Genomic DNA, 18,715 nt, shown 5'->3' on the forward strand with positions numbered 1-18,715 from the left:
ATATATATATATATATATACATATATATAATTTATATATATAGAAAGATGTAAAGGGAGAGAAAGTAAGAGTTTCTCCACAGTGGAAATAGCCAAAAAAGAAAAAAGGGAAAAAAATCAGTGGAATAGGCAAAGCAAGAAACATAGACACAAATAAGTGACCCATATATGTGTTTAAGAGAGAACAAGGGGCTTCCAAATAAAGTGTACTAAATATTTTAAGGTACTAGAGCTTTTGGTTTTAACCAATTGGTGACTCTCCTTTTTATTATTAACCTTATTTACTAAAGGTAAATTATTGAATTTGAGAGGTCAAGTAAAAGAGAGCTTAACAGGCTGAGCGTGTGGGAAGTCTGTGGTCAGGCCCTGCATGCACCACATGATCCTCTGAGCACTGCCAGAAGCGACAACCCCTCCCCTCTAAGCACAGAGAGTAACCTCTGAGCACTTCTGGATATGGCCTAAAAACTAAACTGAAAAAAAAAAAATGAAAACAAAGAAGTTAAGTTAGCACTGGTTCACTTGAAAAATGTTGAAAGTGGGTCAGAGAGATAGTACAGCAGGTAAGACACTTGCTTGTAGGCAGCTGACCCGGGTTTGATATTGAGCACTACACACAATCCCTCAGGCTCCACCAAGAATGATGCCTGAGTGCAGAGCCAAAACCTAGCCCTGACGCAGCGAGGTGTGGCCCAGAAACCAGAAAAATAAAGAAAAAATGTTTTTAAAAAAATTTAAGCCTTTGGGGTGGGGGAGGGAATCTTGCAAGTCTGGTTTTCAGCCTCATTTCCAAGGCAAATACTCTTCTGAAATGAAGTAGAAAATGGTCTCTTTGTAACCCAACCTCCCCCTCATTACCAACTATAATTAAATCTTTATATACAAATTTTGGTTCTCAAGTTTTTTATTCTGTTCTGCTTTTTCCTACAGCCCCATTTTTTTCTTGTTTTGTTCTTGGATTTATGTTGCCTTTGTTTTTTTGATTTTGGGACCACACCCAGAAGTACTCAGGGCTTACTCCTAGCTCTGAGCTCAGGGATTACTCCTGGCAGGCTCCCTGAGATCATAAGTGGTGCCAGTGATTGAGCCCAGGTCTTCTTTTGTTCTTGGGTTACTACTTTGAACCCCATCTTAGGTGGAGTCTTGGGTTACTACTATGACCTCTGATGAACTAGAAACAGTACTGAACTCTGCTCCAATAGATTTCAGCAGCTGATACTAGCTGGAGGTGCATCTGGCCTTCACCCTGATTTTTGTTTTTGAGGGTTTGAGGGTCTGTCATCCAGGAGTTCAGCTGAATAGGGTAAAATTCATCAGCTATAAGAAACTTTCTCTGCCTAGGAAAGCAGCAGAGTCAAAGGAACATGACACTTTCATACTCTCCCTATTTAGCCAGTGAAAGCCAAAACCTTTGCGCAGTGGGAAGAGGTGGGGCACAGTCTCCTCTCAAAGAACTGGGGACAGTGTACACACCTCAGCACCTCAGCACCCCCTGCCCTGAAAGGCTGACTGTGGGGAAGGATGGAGATCTCCTATAAGTGGAGGGGTCTTCTCCGTTGTTTGACCAGTACATCCCAGGAGCATGAACTCCTATTATATGTATTTGTTGGTGAAGCTATAATCGCTAATGTGCCCTGACAATGACAAACATGTCTGACATGAGGTCCAGGTGAGCACAGCTCACTTCTTTATTATAGTGAATCAGGAGACATGTTAGGGACTCCCTAAAATGATGTAGTAATAATTGGCTTCAAAGCAATAGAAAGGAAAAATCAAATGTTAAACACTAAGCAATTCCCTAACAATCTTACTCCTAGGAGGCTAAATAAGATTTTACCATCCCCTCTGAATTAGAGATAGAAAGACAGTATTTGACATTCTTTTCTGATTTTTTAAATTTTTGTTTTTGTTTTGGGGCCATAACCAGTTATACTCAGTGCTTATTTCTGGCTCTGTTTTCAGGAATCGCTATTGGCCATGCTTAGGGGACCATCTTCAGTGCCAGGGATTCAAACCAGGTCAGTCAGGTACAAAGCAAGGAAAGCATATTAACCCCTATTACTATCTCATCTTTTATGAGGGAGGCAAGCCCCCAAATTGATTCTGAGAGAGGCTACTCCTGAATCTGTGTTTAGGGGTCACTCTGCTGGTGCTCAAAGAGACCATGCCATACCAAGGATCAAATCAGGCCTCCTGCATGCAAAGCATATGCTCATCCCACTCCAATCCAGGGTTTGACTTTATAGTTTTTGAGCCATACCAGATGATTCTTGGGCTGCTCATAGTTTATAGCTAGGTTGCATGCAGTATGCTATGGAAACCATATATGGTGCTAGGCCTCTGGCCTTCTGCCTGTAAAGCATATATACTAGCCCAGTGAACTAGATCCCCACCCAGTATTTACCATTCTTTCAGTTTTTGTTTTGTTGACATTGTTTTAAAATACCTTCTAGGGGCCAAAGCAGTAGGCAGTAGGCATTTGCCTTGCACGTGGCCAACACAGGATGGACCCCTTTTCAATTTCTGGCATCCGATAAGGTCCCCCAAGCCTGCCAGGAGCGATTTCTGAGCACAGAGCCAGGAGGAACCCTTGAGCCAAAAACCAAAAACCAAACCAAAACAAAAAAAAACCTAGTAGGGGCCAGAAAGATAGTATAATGGGCAGGACATTTACCTTGCATGCAGCCAACCTGGGTTCATTCACGGCATTTCATATGGTTCCCTGCTACCACCATAAATAATTACTGAGTGCAGAGCCAAGAGTAACCCCTGAGTACTTCTGAATGTGGCCCACCCCCCAAAAAACATACCTTCTATTAGCCCAAAGAAATAGTTCAAAAGGCTGAATACATGTTTTGCATGCAGGAGATCTAGGTTTGAGCTCCCACTGCATGGTCTCTGGAGTCCTACAGCACAGGGCTGGGAATAATTCCCTCCCCACCCCAGCACCCTCAGGTATGCCCCCCAAACAAGGGAAAAAACCCCCATGAACCAAAAACAAAATACTAGATCAAAATACTAGTATAATGGATACGACACTTGGCCTTGCACATGACTGGCCTGGTTTGATTCCTGGCACCTTATATGATCCTCTGAAGCATGCCAGGAGTGATTCCTGAAAACAGACCTAGGACTAGGTTTCTATCATCACTAAGTGTGGCCCAAACAAAATAAATAAAATATCTTCTATATAACTTGAATGGTACAAAATGCATATTGATTCAGTCAGAAACATTCTGTGTACGCAGTGCACTATGCAGAAAGCTTCATCAAGAAGACAAACGTTGGGCCCGGAGAGATAGCACAGTGGCGTTGGCCTTGCAAGCAGCCGATCCAGGACCAAAGGTGGTTGGTTTGAATCCCGGTGTCCCATGTGGTTCCCTGTGCCTACCAGGAGCGATTTCTGAGCAGACAGCCAGGAGTAACCCCTGAGCAATGCCAGGTGTGGCCCAAAAACCAAAAAAAGAAAAAAAAAAAAAAGAAAGGCAAATTTCAGGACTGGAGCAATAATACAGATGTTTGCCTTGCAGGCAGCCAAACTTGATTTGATCCCTAGCATCTCATATGGTCTGTAATCCACTAGGAGTGATTCACACTCAGAAATTGCTTCTGGCAGGCTCTGGGGACCATATGAGATGCCGGGATTCGAACCAATGACCTTCTGCATGAAAGGCAAATAAATGCCTTACCTCCATGCTGTCTCTCCGGCCCCACTAGGAGTGATTCTAAGCAAAGAGCCAGGAGTAAGTCCTAAGCACCACTGATCATGACTCAAAGAAAAAAAAAAAAGAGAGAGAGAGAGATGAAGGAGAAAGAGAAAAGACAAATGTCATTGTACATCAGCAGAATGATAGATGCAAGAAACTTGTAACGAATATGGATAAAACCATAGATCTTAAAAGCTTGTTAGATTTCAAAATACATATAAGAGAGATAATATACTTGCAGTTATTCTGGGAAAGCTTTTCCCTATTTGCTTTTTCTTGAAAAAAAAAAAAAAAACCAAGAGAATGTGCACTGGAGAAAAAAAAAGTAGATTTCAGTTAAAGTGAAAAATCTTTTTTTTTTTTTTTTTTTTTTTTTTTTTTGGATCACACCCAGCAATGAGATGCTCAGGTTACTCCTGGTTCTGTGCTCAGAAATCGCCCCTGGTAGGTTCAGGGGACCATATGGGATGCTGGGAATCGAACCACCATAGGTCCTGTGCCTGCAAGGTAAATGTCCTACCACTGTGCTATCTCTCTGGTCCCCAGAAGTAGAAAATCTTAAAAACAAAACAAAACAAACAAGCAAACAAACAAAAAAACCCACCAGAAACAGGGGGCTTGATCCATAGCTCAGCAGTAGGGCAATGTTTGCCTTGCACACTGCTTACTCAGGACTGACCCAGGTTTGACATCTGGCATTTTTTTTTTTTGGGTCACACTCGGAGATGCTTAGGGGTTATTCCTGGCACTACACTCAGAAATCACCCCCGGCAGGCTCGGGGGACCATATGGGATGCCAGGATTTGAACCAGCGACCTTCCGAATGTAAGGCAAACGCCTTACCGCTGTGCTATCTCTCCGGCCCCACATCTGGCATTTTTTATGGTTCCCAAGCCTGCCAGGAGTCATTTCTGAACACAGAGACAGGAGTAATCCCTGAGTGCAGCCAGGTGTGGCCCAAAAAAATCAAAACACACACAAAAAGCACACACTCTTACAACAAGAATATCCCCAAAACTAAACAATACACAACAAAAACTGGAGTAGAACCATACCCACAAACATTGCCATGTTCACACTGAACAAACTCTACAGACTCACTCTTTTCTTTGGAGAGATGTAAACCAAGCCATGAAAAATGATGGGTCACGCAGCAGAAAACTGGCAATCTTGAGAAGAGAGGGAGGGCCAAGCCTTCATCCTGCTGAAGCCATGCCTGCTGCATCCATCACTCAGAATCACTGCTTTGCCTATGACCCTGCTTCACCACTCTACGATTCTCTTTGGGGACCCAAATCTGGCTAAACTTCAGGTATACCGCTATTTGGGCTGATATCAGCAGGGCATTTTGGGGTGAGTGCAGGCACCCTCTCCCCACATCCTAGTTCAAGGATGCCTGGCAGTTGAAAACATGCCCCATAAAAGCCACAGTATTAGTAATAGCGCTTTGAATTCCTGGACAACTTTTTGTTTGATGCTGTCATCCCTATAGGAACACACCAATTTAATAGAATGGACAGCTAATGAGCTTACTAAACATTCTGCCATTGTATTAATGATTTCAATGGAGATATAGTAACTTTCACAAATTAGCTTTCCACTGTACTTTCTTTTATAATTTTTTGTTCTTTATTATTATTATTGTTATTATTATTATTATTATTTTATTTTTGGGTCACACCCAGCAGCGCTCAGGGGTTACTCTTGGCTCTATGCTCAGAAATCACTCCTGGCAGGCTCAGGGAACCACGTGGGATGCTGGGATTCGAACCACCGACCTCCTGCATGCAAGGCAAACGCCTTACCTGTATACTATCTCTCCAGCCCCATTGTTGTTTTTGGTTTTTGGTTTTTTTTTTTGGGGGGGGGGGAATAGGGGTCACATTCAGTGGCACTCAAGGGTTACTTTTGGCTTTGCACTCAGAAATTGCCCCTGCCAGGCACGAGGCATGCCGGGATTTGAACCACCGTCCGTCTTGTATTGTCTGTGTGCAAGGCAAACGCCCTACCAATGTGCTATCTCTCCATCTTTCTATTATTTTCTAATAACTTTGCTCTCACTTATCTGGAAACATGTACTATGGTCAATTATGTCAACTATGTGATGCACTTTCTTTTTTTTTTTTTTTTTTTTTTTTTTTGGTTTTTGGGCCACACCCGTTTGACGCTCAGGGGTTACTCCTGGCTATGCACTCAGAAATTGCCCCTGGCTTGGGGGGACCATATGGGTCGCCGGGGGATCGAACCGCGGTCCGTTCCTTGACTAGCGCTTGTAAGGCAGACACCTTACCTCTAGCGCCACCTTCCTGCCCCGTGATGCACTTTCTTTAAAGTAAAAAAACCCAGGAATGGGTCCGGAGAGATAGCATGGAGGTAGAGTGTTTGCCTTGCATGCAGAAGAATGGTGGTTCGAACCCCGATATCCCATATGGTCGGTCCCTTGTGCCTGCCAGAGGCAATATCTGAGTGTAGAGCCAGGAGTAACCCCTGAGCGCTGCCGGTGTGACCCCCCCCCAAAAAAAAACACAAAACAAAACAGGAATAAGCTTGATCTTCAAGCCGTGGTCTCCCTTGAACATATATCTTGTATCTACGTTTTTTCGTTTGCTTATATTCACTCTGGAGAAACCTGTATTTTCTCTCAAATACATACTTCTCTCATTTTCATCCCTCACATTTTTCTAAATAAGTTTGAATATAAACTGTCTTGCTTCACCAAAAAACAAAACAAACCTAGGTGCTAGGAATATAGTTCAGAGGACTTGCATTCATGTTTGAGGCCTTGGTTTTTGGGCCACACCCGGTGACACTCAGGGGTTACTCCTGGCTATGTGCTCAGAAGTCGCTCCTGGCTTGGGGGACCATATGGGACGCCGGGGGATCGAACCGCGGTCCGTCCTAGGCTAGCGCAGGCAAGGCAGGCACCTTACTTCTAGCGCCACCGCCCGGCCCATGTTTGAGGCCTTGGGTTTGACTCAGCCACCAAAAACCAAACTTGTGGGCCAAAGTGATAGTACCGTGGTTCAGGCACTTGCCATACATGCAGCTGACCCAGGTATGGTATCCCATATGGTTCCCCAAGCACCACCAGTGATGATTCCTGAGTGAAGAGCCAGAAGTAAGTCCTCAGGACCATTGAGTGTAGCTGTAAAAATATGACTCAAGTGCCTTCCGAACCCTGCAGAGCTCATTGAACATCACTGGTATTCTCATAGAAATGTTGTCACAGTAGGACAGTGTGTAGCCAGGAGGACAGCAGGTGTGGAGAGAAAACAATTTTCAGAGGACATAAATATTATGGGCCTGGAGTGCTCGTCCAGTGTGTATGGCGCTCATTTTTAAGTGGCTGATCTGGGTTTGATCTCCCACACCCTCAAACCGCCAGGAATAATTTCTGTGTGTAGAGCCAGGATTAAACCCTGAGTGTCACTTGATGTGACTCAAAAATAATAAAAAAGAAATTGTTATACATGCTGTGAATAAAATTATGCCTTCAGTTATCAGTTACATCTTATTTTCATTTAGATTTACGACCACTCTGTGGTGTTCAGAAGATTACTCTTGGCTCTGTGCTCCGGAATTATTCTTGGTGGGCTGGGGGGATCATATGGGATACTGGGAGTTGTACTTGGATCGACCACATGCAAGGCAAATACCCTGCCTGCTGTAGTATTGCTCCAGCATTACATTTGATTTTATATTACAGAAAACTAGCAGAAGAAAAAGCCTCAAGATACCTTCTTTGTGGATTGATCTTGACCCCAAATTTGTAGCTTAGATAATATCTTGAAGTATGCTTGTGTAACTACATAAATGCTGAATCAAGGGAAGACTGATATACTTATCCTATTAAAAATATACTTTAGGGACTGGAGAGATAGCACAGCGGTGTTTGCCTTGCAAGCAGCTGATCCAGGACCTAAGGTGCTGGGTTCGAATCCTGGCGTCCCATATGACCACCCCCCCCACCCCCCGTGCCTGCCAGGAGCTATTTCTGAGCAGATAGCCAAGAGTAACCCCTGAGCACTGCTCAAAAACCAAAGTGTGTGTGTGTGTGTGTGTGTGTGTGTGTGTGTGTGTGTGTGTGTGTGTGTAAGGGCTGGAGTAATAGCACAGTAATAGAGGTTTGCCTTGAACATGGCTAACCCAAGACAGACTGGGGTTCGATCCCCAGCATCCCATATAGTCTCCCAAGCCTTCCAGGTGCAATTTCTAAGCATAGAGCCAGGAGTCACCCCTCAGGGTTGTTGGGTGTGGCCCCAAAACAAAATTAAAAGCGCGTTGAGGGGGCTAGAGTGATAGCACAGTGGGTAGGGGGTTTCCTTGCACACTACTGATCTGAGTTCAATTTCTGGTGTCCCCTATGGTTCCACAAGCCTGCCATGAATAATTTCTGATCACAGAGCCAGAAATAACTTGAGTGCCTTTGGGTGTGACCCAACTCCATCACCCAAAATGTATATTGTGGGGAACTTGAAAGATAGCACAACAGGTACAGTGCTTGCCTCACATGTGGTGGCCCAGGTTCAATCCCTGTCATCTCATATGGTCCTCTGAACATCATCAAGAGTGATCCCTAAGCACAAAACCAGTAGTAAGCCCTGGGTACCACCAGATGTGGACCAAGAAAGCAGAAAGTTTTAGGAGCCAAATATGATTTGTTATCATTTATTCAACTTTTTTGTTTGTTTTTGGGTCACACCCAGTGGCTCACAGGGATTTCTCCTGGCTGTGTGCTCAGAAATTGCTCCTGGCAGGTATAGAGGACCATATGGGATGCTGGGATTCGAACCACTGTCAATCCTAGGTTGGCTGCATGCCAGGCAAACTCCCTACTGCTGTGCTATCTCTCTAGGACCTCTTTGTTCAATTTGAAAGAAAAAAACACTTGGGAATATATATGGGGAGCTCAATTACAGGAGAATGTTTTAGAAATGATGTAACTTTGTGAAAGAACTCAGATTCTTTTTTGTTTGTCCCACACACTGCCATAGGACTTACTATCTCTGCTCTCAGATTACTTCTAGAGGGGCTTGCAGGACCATATAGGGTGTTGAGGATGGAACCCAAATCAACTGCATGAAAGACAAACATCCTATGCATTGTATGATCACTTTGGTCCTTTTCAAAAAATGTATTCTCATGTTTTACCATCACCTGACACAATTAAAACCACTCATTTTGGTCACTTTTGTGACCACCACACTGCACTCAATTGGGGACCTGATGAAGCAAGACAGGCATGTAATAGTGTTAATGTATTTGCTTCTGACACGGCTGTAGTTCAATAATTTTTGTCTCTATTGACCACTTCTGATGAAGTACACTGTTGTCCTATGAAGTGTGATTATAGTGATCAAAGCAGAAACTAGTTCATTCCACACTCCTAAAGCATCACCTGATTGTTTTTCAGACAGATCAGGGGTTCCATGTTGACTCCTAATTTATCACATATCTCAGGTGACCTTTCCTGAGAAGCAGATTCTATGCATATTAAGATAAAAATCATCAACTGGACTGCACTTTCAAGATCCTACAGTGTCTCAAACTCAATTTACCTGGGGGCTGCAGGAGGCAAAGTCGGGGTGATCCTTGAGTACAAAGTCAGTAGGAAGCCTTGAACATTGGGGGGTGTGACCCAAACAACTAAAAACGAAACAAAAAAAGATTCCTCTAGGGCAGGGCCACAAAATGTTGTACGGAGGGCTGCAAACAGCCCATGGGCCGTGAGTTTGAGACCCCTGACTACACCAATATAGATAATATTTCTGGTTTACTCTTTCTAAAATATAAAGATTACATTTCTAATTTTCTTCTCAAAATGTGGCCTGTAATTCATCTTCATTGAGGACCTTGTACTTCTTGAGGCTTCTCCCTGGACCTATGAGAATAATTTTTGGGAAGGCCTATAATTAGTTGTTTTGTGTCAGATCTGGTGGTATTGAAGATGTGGAGGTTACTACTGACTTAGTCCTTAGAGGGGCTGGGGAACAGAAACATTTACTAAGACTGTTAAGCTATGACTCTGGCTCAATAATACAGTCCTTTGTTTTCAGACCACACTTGACCATGCTCAGGGCTTAGTCCTGGCTTTGTGCTCAGGGAACACTCTTGGTGGTGCAGGGACAACTATATGCAGTGGCAGGAATCGAACCCAGGTGACCCTGTGCAAGACAGTTACTCTACTCATTCTATTATCTCTGTGCCACTTCAATTTCTTAATATTATTTTGTTTATAATCAAAATTCAATAACTGAAGTTTGAGATCCTTTGGACTGTGATAAAAATTGTTCCAAAGAAGATTCATCTCTTCTGCTTTCCCTAATACATGTGTGTGTGTGTGTGTGTGTGTGTGTGTGTGTGTATATATATATATATATATATATATATATTTTTTTTTTTTTTTTAGCTTCTGTTGCAGATCAGCCCTTGATGAGGCTGGATGGCGATGGGATGGAGGATGAGGTCTTTCTCCTCCAGCTCGGACCACGCATCTGCCATCCTGTTCAGCAGCGGGTAGAAAACTCACAGGCAGTCAGGCTTCAGTAGATATCAGCTTTATTCAGTGGATAAGGCTGAAAAAAAAAAAAAAAAAGCCCAGAATGAGCCCCAGAAAAAACCCTTGCCTTCCACAGACCCTTGCTTTTATACACTAGAATCAGGTACCACCCTCGAGTGGGAGCAGAATACCAAGTAAGAAATAATCCAATATACTATTACCAGGTCACACCCCAGGGTAGGGCACAATTATTGATTAGGGTAGGATCGTAACCCAACAGCTACCCCCGCACGATCTAGCATCTCCGGGTGCTTGGTACTTAAAAGGAACAGCAAACAAGGAAAGCTCTTGCGAAGTGCCAACCAACGCTGCTCCACACCTGTTTAGCAGCCCTAACATCTGCCACACCTTCAGCAAATGCTTTCTCCAGTGAAAACTAGCACAATTCAAAAGGGAAAGAGCCACGTAACGTCAGGGAAAGGGAACGTTTAAAACCTCTTTCCATCTAAACAAATGCCTCCAGGTAACATCCAAAGTCCCTGGAAATCCCCGCAAGGTGTAACTTAAATCAACCCGGGTTAGAGAGACGGAAGAAAAGGCCGAGTTCAAGAAGAGTGTAGCGATAGGCTAGAGGCAGAGCCAATAGCGTGTCGGGTTCCCAGCAGGACGCGGACCAGAGAACCAATCGCCGTCCTTGTTCTGGCCGCTGGGCGGGGCAATTGGGTGTTTCTACCCGAGCAAGTTCCGCCCCCGACGATGATACGACTCATATGATTGGCCGAGGGGTTTGGTGGGCGGGGCCACGTTTTGACGCTTTGGGAGGTGCGCGGGATTGGGTGCGGGAAGGGCGGGAGGTTCGAAGGGCTGAGGTCTGAAGCTGTTGGCTTTGCCATTCAGATTTTAGTTTAGCGGAGCTCGTCCCTGTCCTCTCCAGTCGAGAAGCTAGACTCTAGTCTTTTCATTTTCTCTCTCCTTTTGTTTCTCCGCACACTTTCAGGTAAGTCTGATTCGAACTCGACTCGACGGAAGGCCTGGAGACCCTGTTGTCATCTCAGGCCCCATAGTGGCCTCCCAGATGGAAGTTCCCAGGAAGGCATTAGGGCTATTGATTACCACGACTTGGAAGACCTTCGTTTTTCCCTGGGACGAACCGTGAGCTCTGTGACTCCTCACAAGTTAAGGCCCACTTGTCATTCCAGGCTTTGAAGTCCTGGAGTTGCATCTCGGGGAAATGCAGATTCCCAGGGAAAGGCCCAGCCACTCTGAGCAGCTTGTCATCGTTTAGGGGCTTGCCCACCCTTAATCCTGCTCTGTTTGTTCGCTGTTGGAAAAGGGTGGTTGGAGATCGCGAAATTTGGATGCAAAATTTCAGACACAAGACTTCAGATTTTTTCCTTTTTTTCTTCCCCCTAAGGGAGGATCCGGAGACCATGTCTGCAGAACTCTTATCTACAGGAGAGGAAGGAAACCCTGGCTCAGGACCTAGCTTTAGGTCCAAGCAGAGGAAGATACTAAACCGACTCCTGGAGAGAGACACTTCCTTTACCACCTGTACCTATCTCCCTAGAACTCCAGTGAGCAAAGTCTCTGATGATTCTGCAAACCTCAGCATTTTATCTGGGTAAATCGACTTTTCTTTTTCATGCCTTCTCACATTTGCTTTTCCAATCTACTTTTGGTGGGTTTTTATTTGGGTGCTGCTGAGGGCTGGTGTATCATGCAGATGCTGGGGATCAGATCATGGAGTTCCAGTGTACAAAATGTCTTCTAGCCTTTTTGAGCTTCTTCCCTGGCCCTTTGGCTGGTTAAGAAAAAAATTCATTTCAGGAGCTGAAACAAGGTTCAAGTTACTGGAGTAGAGAAAAGTGGGCATTTTTCTCTGTCTATTTTGAAATATTTCTTTAGGGCATTTAGGTTTTTTGGACCTAGGTCAGATAATATGATAATTTAAACTGGGGAATTTTAGTAAAAAGGATAGATAACGTGACATTAGAAATTGCAAACTAACGGGAATCTTGATGTGTTATTATGTCTCAACAGAGGAACCCCAAAATGTCGCCTTGATCTTTCTAATCTTAGTGATAGGGAGATGCCTGCCACCCAGTTTAGTGCTTCTATAGACTTTGACGAAACTGGTAAGGTCTCACAGGAAATAAGAACCTTTTTGTTTTTATCTTCCTTCCCCTTCTCTCTCCTCCCTTCTCTTCCCCTTCCCCTTCTTTTTCCTACCTCCTCTTTTCCTCCCTTCTCTTTCCCTCTCTAATCCCCTTCCTTATCCCTTTCTCCTTTCCCTTACTCTTTCACTTTCATTTTTTCCTTTTCCTTTCTTACATCCAGCTGTACTCAGGGCTTACCCTTGGTTCTCTGCTCAGGTCACTGCTCAGATTTCACTTCTGACTGGCCATTCCCTACTGGCTGTACCATATTTGGTGCCACTAGTCCAGCTGCTTACCTGTTGTACTGTCTCTGGCCCTTTCTTTTTTGTTCTTATTTTTGTTTATTTGTTGTAATTTGATTTTGGACTACATGATGCATGATGCACAGGGGATCTTCTGAGATACCTGGGATTGCACATGGGTTGGTTGTGTGCAAGGCAAGTACCCTGCTTATCAGTATTATCTCACCCCCACCCCTTTATGGTTTTTTCTTGACCACATCTGGGCTATTCCTGGCAGTTTTTCTTTTTTGTTTGTGTTGTTTTTTGGGTCACACCCAGCAGCGCTTAGGGGTTACTCCTGTTTCTATGCTCAGAAATCGCTCTTGGCAGGCACGGAGGACCATATGGGATGCCGGTATTTGAACCACTATCCTTCTGCATGCAAGGCAAATGCCTTACCTCCATGCTATCTCTCTCCTGCCTGACACAGTGTTTCAAGGCCACTCCTGGTTGTGCTCAGGAGATATATAGAGCAGAGGATTGAATCTGAGCCACCTACCTACAACCCACTGAACTATTACCCTGGTCCAGGGAAGAGTAACTTTTTGGTTTTTGTTTTGGGCCATAACCAGTGGTGTTCAGGATTTATTTAGTTTTGTCTGTGCTGAGGAGTCATTTCTAGTATTCCTGGGACCATTTGCGGTATTGGGGATTTGAATGGAATCAGCTTGAGGTTAAACAATTGGCCCCTGTACTATCTCTTTGACACAGGAAAGAATAACATCTTTGGTTTATTTGTTTTTGGACCACACCTGACTATGCTCAGATCTTACTCCTGGCTTTGTTCTGAGGGATCATTCCTGTTGATGTTCAGAAGACAACATATGGGTCTAGGAATAGAACCCAAATATGCTAAGTACAAGGCAAGCCTTATCTGCTGTACTATCTCTCCCACTCTCAGAAAGAATAACTTATTGTTTGTTTTTTTTTGAGGGGGTCACACCAGCAGCGCTCAGTGGTAATTCCTGGCTTTGCGCTCAGAAGTTGCTCCTGGCAGGCTCAGGGCAGTTTCATATGGGATACTAGGATTCGAACCAGGCTCTGTCCTGTGTTGACCAGGTGCAAGACAAACGCCTTACCACTGCTGCTATCACTCCAGCCCCCAGAAAGAATAACTTTTTTTTTTTTTTTTTTTTTGGGTCACACCCGGCAGCGCTCAGGGGTTACTCGTGGCTCTATGCTCAGAAATCACTCCTGGCAGGCTCGGGGTACCATATGGAATGCCGGGAATCGAACCAATGACCTTCTGTATGAAAGGCAAATGCCTTACCTCCATGCTATCTCTCCAGCCCCAGAAAGAATAATTTTTTTTTTTTTTTTTTTTTTTTTTTTTTTTTTGTGGTTTTTGGGTCACACCCGGCAGTGCTCAGGGGTTACTCCTGGCTCCATGCTCAGAAATTGCTCCTGGCAGGCACAGGGGACCATATGGGATGCTGGGATTCGAACCGATGACCTCTTGCATGAAAGGCAAACGCTTTACCTCCATGCTATCTCTCCAGCCCCAGAAAGAATAATTTTTAAGGTAGAAAACAGATTAGTAGAATAGAGGGAAGGTGGCAAAAGTAGGTAGAAAGTCATATAGTTGGAATTCTGTGAGTATCCAGAAGATTTTATGAAAATGATCAAACAAGTAGAAGAGAAAGATGATTCTAATAGAAGTAATTTTGCATTTTGGAAGTTTGAGAAGGGCTGTAGAGATAGTTCAGTAAGCTGAGTGTATGCTTTGCATGCAGCAGGCTCAGACTCCATCCCTAATACCTTCTGATTTCTCAGGTAACCTATGCACAGAGCTGGGAGTAGCCTATGAGCACCACTGGCTATGACCCCCCAAATCACAAAATAACAATTAATAAAATAAATGTTCAACAAAAGTATTTTGTTGAGTTATTGTAGAAATAAAATGGTTAGGGGCCGGAGAGATAGTACAATGGTAGGGTGTTTGCCTTGCAAGCAGCTAACCCAGGACCAATGGTGGTTCGAATCCCAGCATCCCATATGGTCCCCCATGTCTGTCAGGAGCTATTTCTTTTTTTTTTTTTTTTTTTTTGCCAGGAGCAATTTCTGAGCAGAGAGCCAGGAGTAACCCTTAACACCGCCAGGTGTGGCCCAAAAAACAAAAATAAGTAAATAAATAAAATGGTTAAAATTAGAACTTTAAAAAATAGTTTTTATTTGGTGCTGGAGAGATAGCATGGAGGTAGGGCATTTCCCTTGCATGCAGAAGGATAGTGGTTCAAGTCCCGGCATCTCATATGGTTCCCCGAGCCTGCCATGAGCGATTTCTGAGTGTAGAACCAGGAGTAACCCCTGAGTGCTGCCAGGTATGACCCATAAACACAAAACAAAACAAAAACAAAAAGAAAATATAAACTTTTTGATATTGGGGCCACACCCAGGGGCTTACTCCTACCTCTGTGCTCAAGGATCACTCCTGATAAAACTAGGGGGCTGTATGGGGTTGTGGGGATTGAACCCGGGTTAGTAAGGCAAGTGCCCTACCTGTTATACCATCTCTCTAGCTCTTACATGTGTTTATATAGAGTTTTTTAATATATATATATATATATATATATATATATATATATATAGAGAGAGAGAGAGAGAGAGAGAGAGAGAGAGAGAGAGAGAGAGAGAGAGTTTTTACCTAGGAGTTTATTAATCTACCCTTTTAGTGTCTGTTTACCATTTGATTGCAGGTTACCTGGATTCTTCAGGACCTCAGATACAGATAGCAGCGATGTAAGTTTTTTTTGCTAAATTAACTTCATCCTAAAAAACTGGTTATTGAGTTTATCTGATACAAAATCTACAGAGAATAGAACATTTCACTGTGTAAAGTAAACTTGGAAACTGAATTCTTTTTTTAAAAGGTCTTTTGTTATTTCATTATTTGGACCACACTTGGTTGTCCTCAGTGCTTATTCTTGGCTCTGCATTTAGTGATTATTCCTAGTCAGGCCTGGGGGGCTATATAAAGTGCAAGGGTTGAACCTGAGTTGGTTGCATGCTAGGCAAGCGCCTTACCTGCTGTGCTATTGCTCTGGCCCCTGAAAAGTAATTTTAATTTAACTTCTTAAATTTTTTCCACTTTCTTTTGCCTGCATTTTCTGTAAATTGTTTAAAATGTTTCTACTGGGGACCAGAGAAATAGCACAGCAGATAGGGCATTTGCCCTGCACATGGCTGACCCAGATTTGATCCCTGGTATCCCATATGGTTACCTGAGTCTGCTAGGAGTGATTTCTTAATTTTTTTTTTTGGGCCACACCCATTTGACGCTCAGGGGTTACTCCTGGCTATGCGCTCAGAAATTGCCCCTGGCTTGGGGGGACCATATGGGACACGGGGGGATCGAACCGCAGTCTGTCCTACGCTAGCGCTTACAAGGCAGACACCTTACGTCTAGCGCCACCTTCCCGGTCCCGATTTCTTAATTTTTTTTGGATTTTGGGCCACACCCAGTGGCGCTCAGGGGGTTACTCCTGGCTCTGCACTCAAAAATTGCTCCTGGTGGCTGGAGCACAGTGGTAGGGAATTTGCCTTGCAAGCAGCCGACCCAGGACAGACCAGTGTTTGATTCTCAGCATCCCATATGGTCTCTCTAGCCTACTAGCAGTGATTTCTATGCACAGAGCCAGGAGTAACCCCTGAGTGCTGCCACTGCCGGGTGTGGTCCCACCCCAAAAACAACAACAACAACAACAACAACAAAAAGAAATTGCTTCTGGCAAGCTTGGGGGACCTAGGTCTGTTCTGGATCTGCCACTTGCAAGGCAAATGCCCTACCCACTGTACTCTCACTCCAGTCCTAGGAGTGATTTCTGGGCACAGAGCCAGGAGTAAACCAGGTGTGGCCCAGAAATTTAAAAAAAAAAGTTCTTACTTATGTAGAATGGATTAAATTCTGAGAGAGGATAGAAATTAATAAAATTGATTAGCTTGGGAGAGGCAGAGAGATAGTACAGCAAGCAACCAACTGGGTTAGATCTTAGGCTTTCCGCATGGTCCAAGCTTGGCATGATTCCTGAGTGCAGAACCAGAAGCACTGTCAAGTATGGCCCTCTCCAGACCCCCAAAATTCACTTAGTTCAGTGAGATAGCTCAAGGACTTAAATATATACTTTGAATACTGGGAGTCCAGGTTCAATTTTTATTACTACACGATTCCCCAAGTATTGCCACAAATGGCCTCTGAGCATCACTGGTTGTGACAAAACAAAATAAATTAACTTTAGCTTTCAACAGTTCATACTAGAAAATAACCCAGTTATTGTGTCTATATAAGTCAAAATAAATTCAGTCTTTTATTATTGTTGCTAATTTTATTTTTGAGCCACAACGCTTCTGGTTGTACTAGGACATCACTTTATCTCTTGCTATTTACCTGAGCATACTCTCCATAGAGCTCTTAAAAATGTATCAACTGTGGGTATAAGGCTTCTAAAATGGAAGCAAGGAAAGTTGAAGAATAACCAAGCAATATTGGGGTCTAAATGGCAGTTTTATATTTCTGTTTTTAATCTACAGGCATCATCCCTGGAACCATAAAAAATGCAACCAAGTGAGTAGCTTTCCTTGGGTTAGGGATTTGTTTCTCAAGTGGGGTGGAGGATGCTGATGTGTCATCTCTTATAGGTGCAGCTGCTTTGTAGTACCCCTAATGCTTTGGACCAAGGTTGCAGGAAGAAAGATACAGTCAGCTGCTCATTCACAAAGAAAAAGGTGAGTATTGAGTGAAATGTAGATGTTTTAACAGTTTGCTTTTTTTTCTGTGGACCATCTTATTAGTATCCTGTTTCTGCTTCAGAATGCTAGAAAAGCAAATTGCATCATTGAAAAAATTCTTGGGGCCGGAGAGATAATATGGAGAAGGATGGTGTTTTGAATCCCGGCATCCCATATGGTCCCCTGAGCCTGCCAGGAGCGATTTTTGAGCATAGAGCCAGGAGTAAACCCTGAGCACTGCCAGGTGTGACCACCGCGCCCCCCCCCAAAAAAAAAAAAAAAAGGAAAAAATTATTGGACTTTTTTTTTTTTGACACTGCAAAAGAAAAAAAAAACATTTGACACCACCACCACCCCTTCAGCCTCAGGCAGGGCAGAAAGCTAGCTTTCAAGTCTTCCACAGCAGGTTTTATTATCACTCCTGGTCAGCTGATCTGTTTAAGGACAAAATTTTATTACTGTAGTAGAAGGAAGGAATTAAAAACATTTTGTTTGGAGCAGACATATGTTCAGACTCTTCTCATGATTTCACAAGCGAGTCTTTTTAACTTTTTTTGACTTTCCCTTTAGCTTAGCTTTTTAGCCCCTATTCTGAGGATATCAGGGTTCTATATCTGAGCCTTTGGCTGTCAGGGTTCTTTTCTCTAAGCCTTTGGCTGTTCTTCTATACTAAGTTTAAAATGACCTCTTAGAGCTAGACTTTAATCACTTAGATATTTCTTTAGTTAATTCATCCAAGCTAATCTCTTCTCTATCTCTTAGTCTACCCCCAAAGAAAGCTTGTTCTTTTTTTCTCACATTGAAGAATTTTTATTATTTGTTATCTTTTTTTTTCTTCAAATTTTGGGTTACACCCAGCAATAATCAGGGTTATTCCTGATTCTGCACTCAGTATCACTTTTATTTATTTATTTATTTTTTTTGTTTTTGGGCCACACCCGTTTGACACTCAGGGGTTACTCCTGGCTATGTGCTCAGAAATCGCCCCTGGCTTGGGGGGACCATATGGGACGCCGGGGGATCGAACCGCGGTCCTTCCTTGGCTAGCGCTTGCAAGGCAGACACCTTACCTCCAGCGCCACCTACCCGGCCCCCATTACTTTTATTTTTTAATTTTTTTTCAGTATCACTTTTTTTTTTTTTTTTTTTTTGGTTTTTGGGCCACACCTGGCGATGCTCAGGGGTTACTCCTGGCTGTCTGCTCAGAAATAGCTCCTTGCAGGCACGGGGGATCGACTGCTTGCAAGGCAAACGCTGCTGTGCTATCTCTCCGGGCCCCAGTATCACTTTTGATGGTACTCAGGGACCATATGAAATGCTGGGAATCAAACCTAGGTCAACCACTTTC

General features: G+C 43.6%; 1 protein-coding gene across 3 annotated transcripts in view; it reads left to right on the forward strand.

Annotated features, from left to right (window-relative positions):
* Nucleotides 1-11,626: 11,626 nt before the first annotated feature.
* The window catches only part of CDC25C (cell division cycle 25C), a 36,361-nt gene continuing 29,272 nt past the window's right edge, over nt 11,627-18,715 (forward strand). Inside the window, exons 1-5 of one of the 3 annotated variants that reach the window (XM_049786014.1) lie at nt 11,627-11,826; nt 12,246-12,340; nt 15,339-15,381; nt 17,170-17,203; nt 17,278-17,364. In XM_049786014.1, the coding sequence (XP_049641971.1) occupies nt 11,636-11,826; nt 12,246-12,340; nt 15,339-15,381; nt 17,170-17,203; nt 17,278-17,364 (450 nt within the window). In that variant the 5' untranslated portion in view covers nt 11,627-11,635. Of the gene's footprint in view, nt 11,827-12,245; nt 12,341-15,338; nt 15,382-16,872; nt 16,909-17,169; nt 17,204-17,277; nt 17,365-18,715 lie in introns of all 3 variants that reach the window. The other 2 variants (XM_049786012.1, XM_049786013.1) reach the window with 2 other exon arrangements.

Source organism: Suncus etruscus, chromosome 14, assembly GCF_024139225.1.
Source record: "Suncus etruscus isolate mSunEtr1 chromosome 14, mSunEtr1.pri.cur, whole genome shotgun sequence".
In the NCBI taxonomy this organism is placed as follows: Eukaryota; Metazoa; Chordata; class Mammalia; order Eulipotyphla; family Soricidae; genus Suncus; species Suncus etruscus.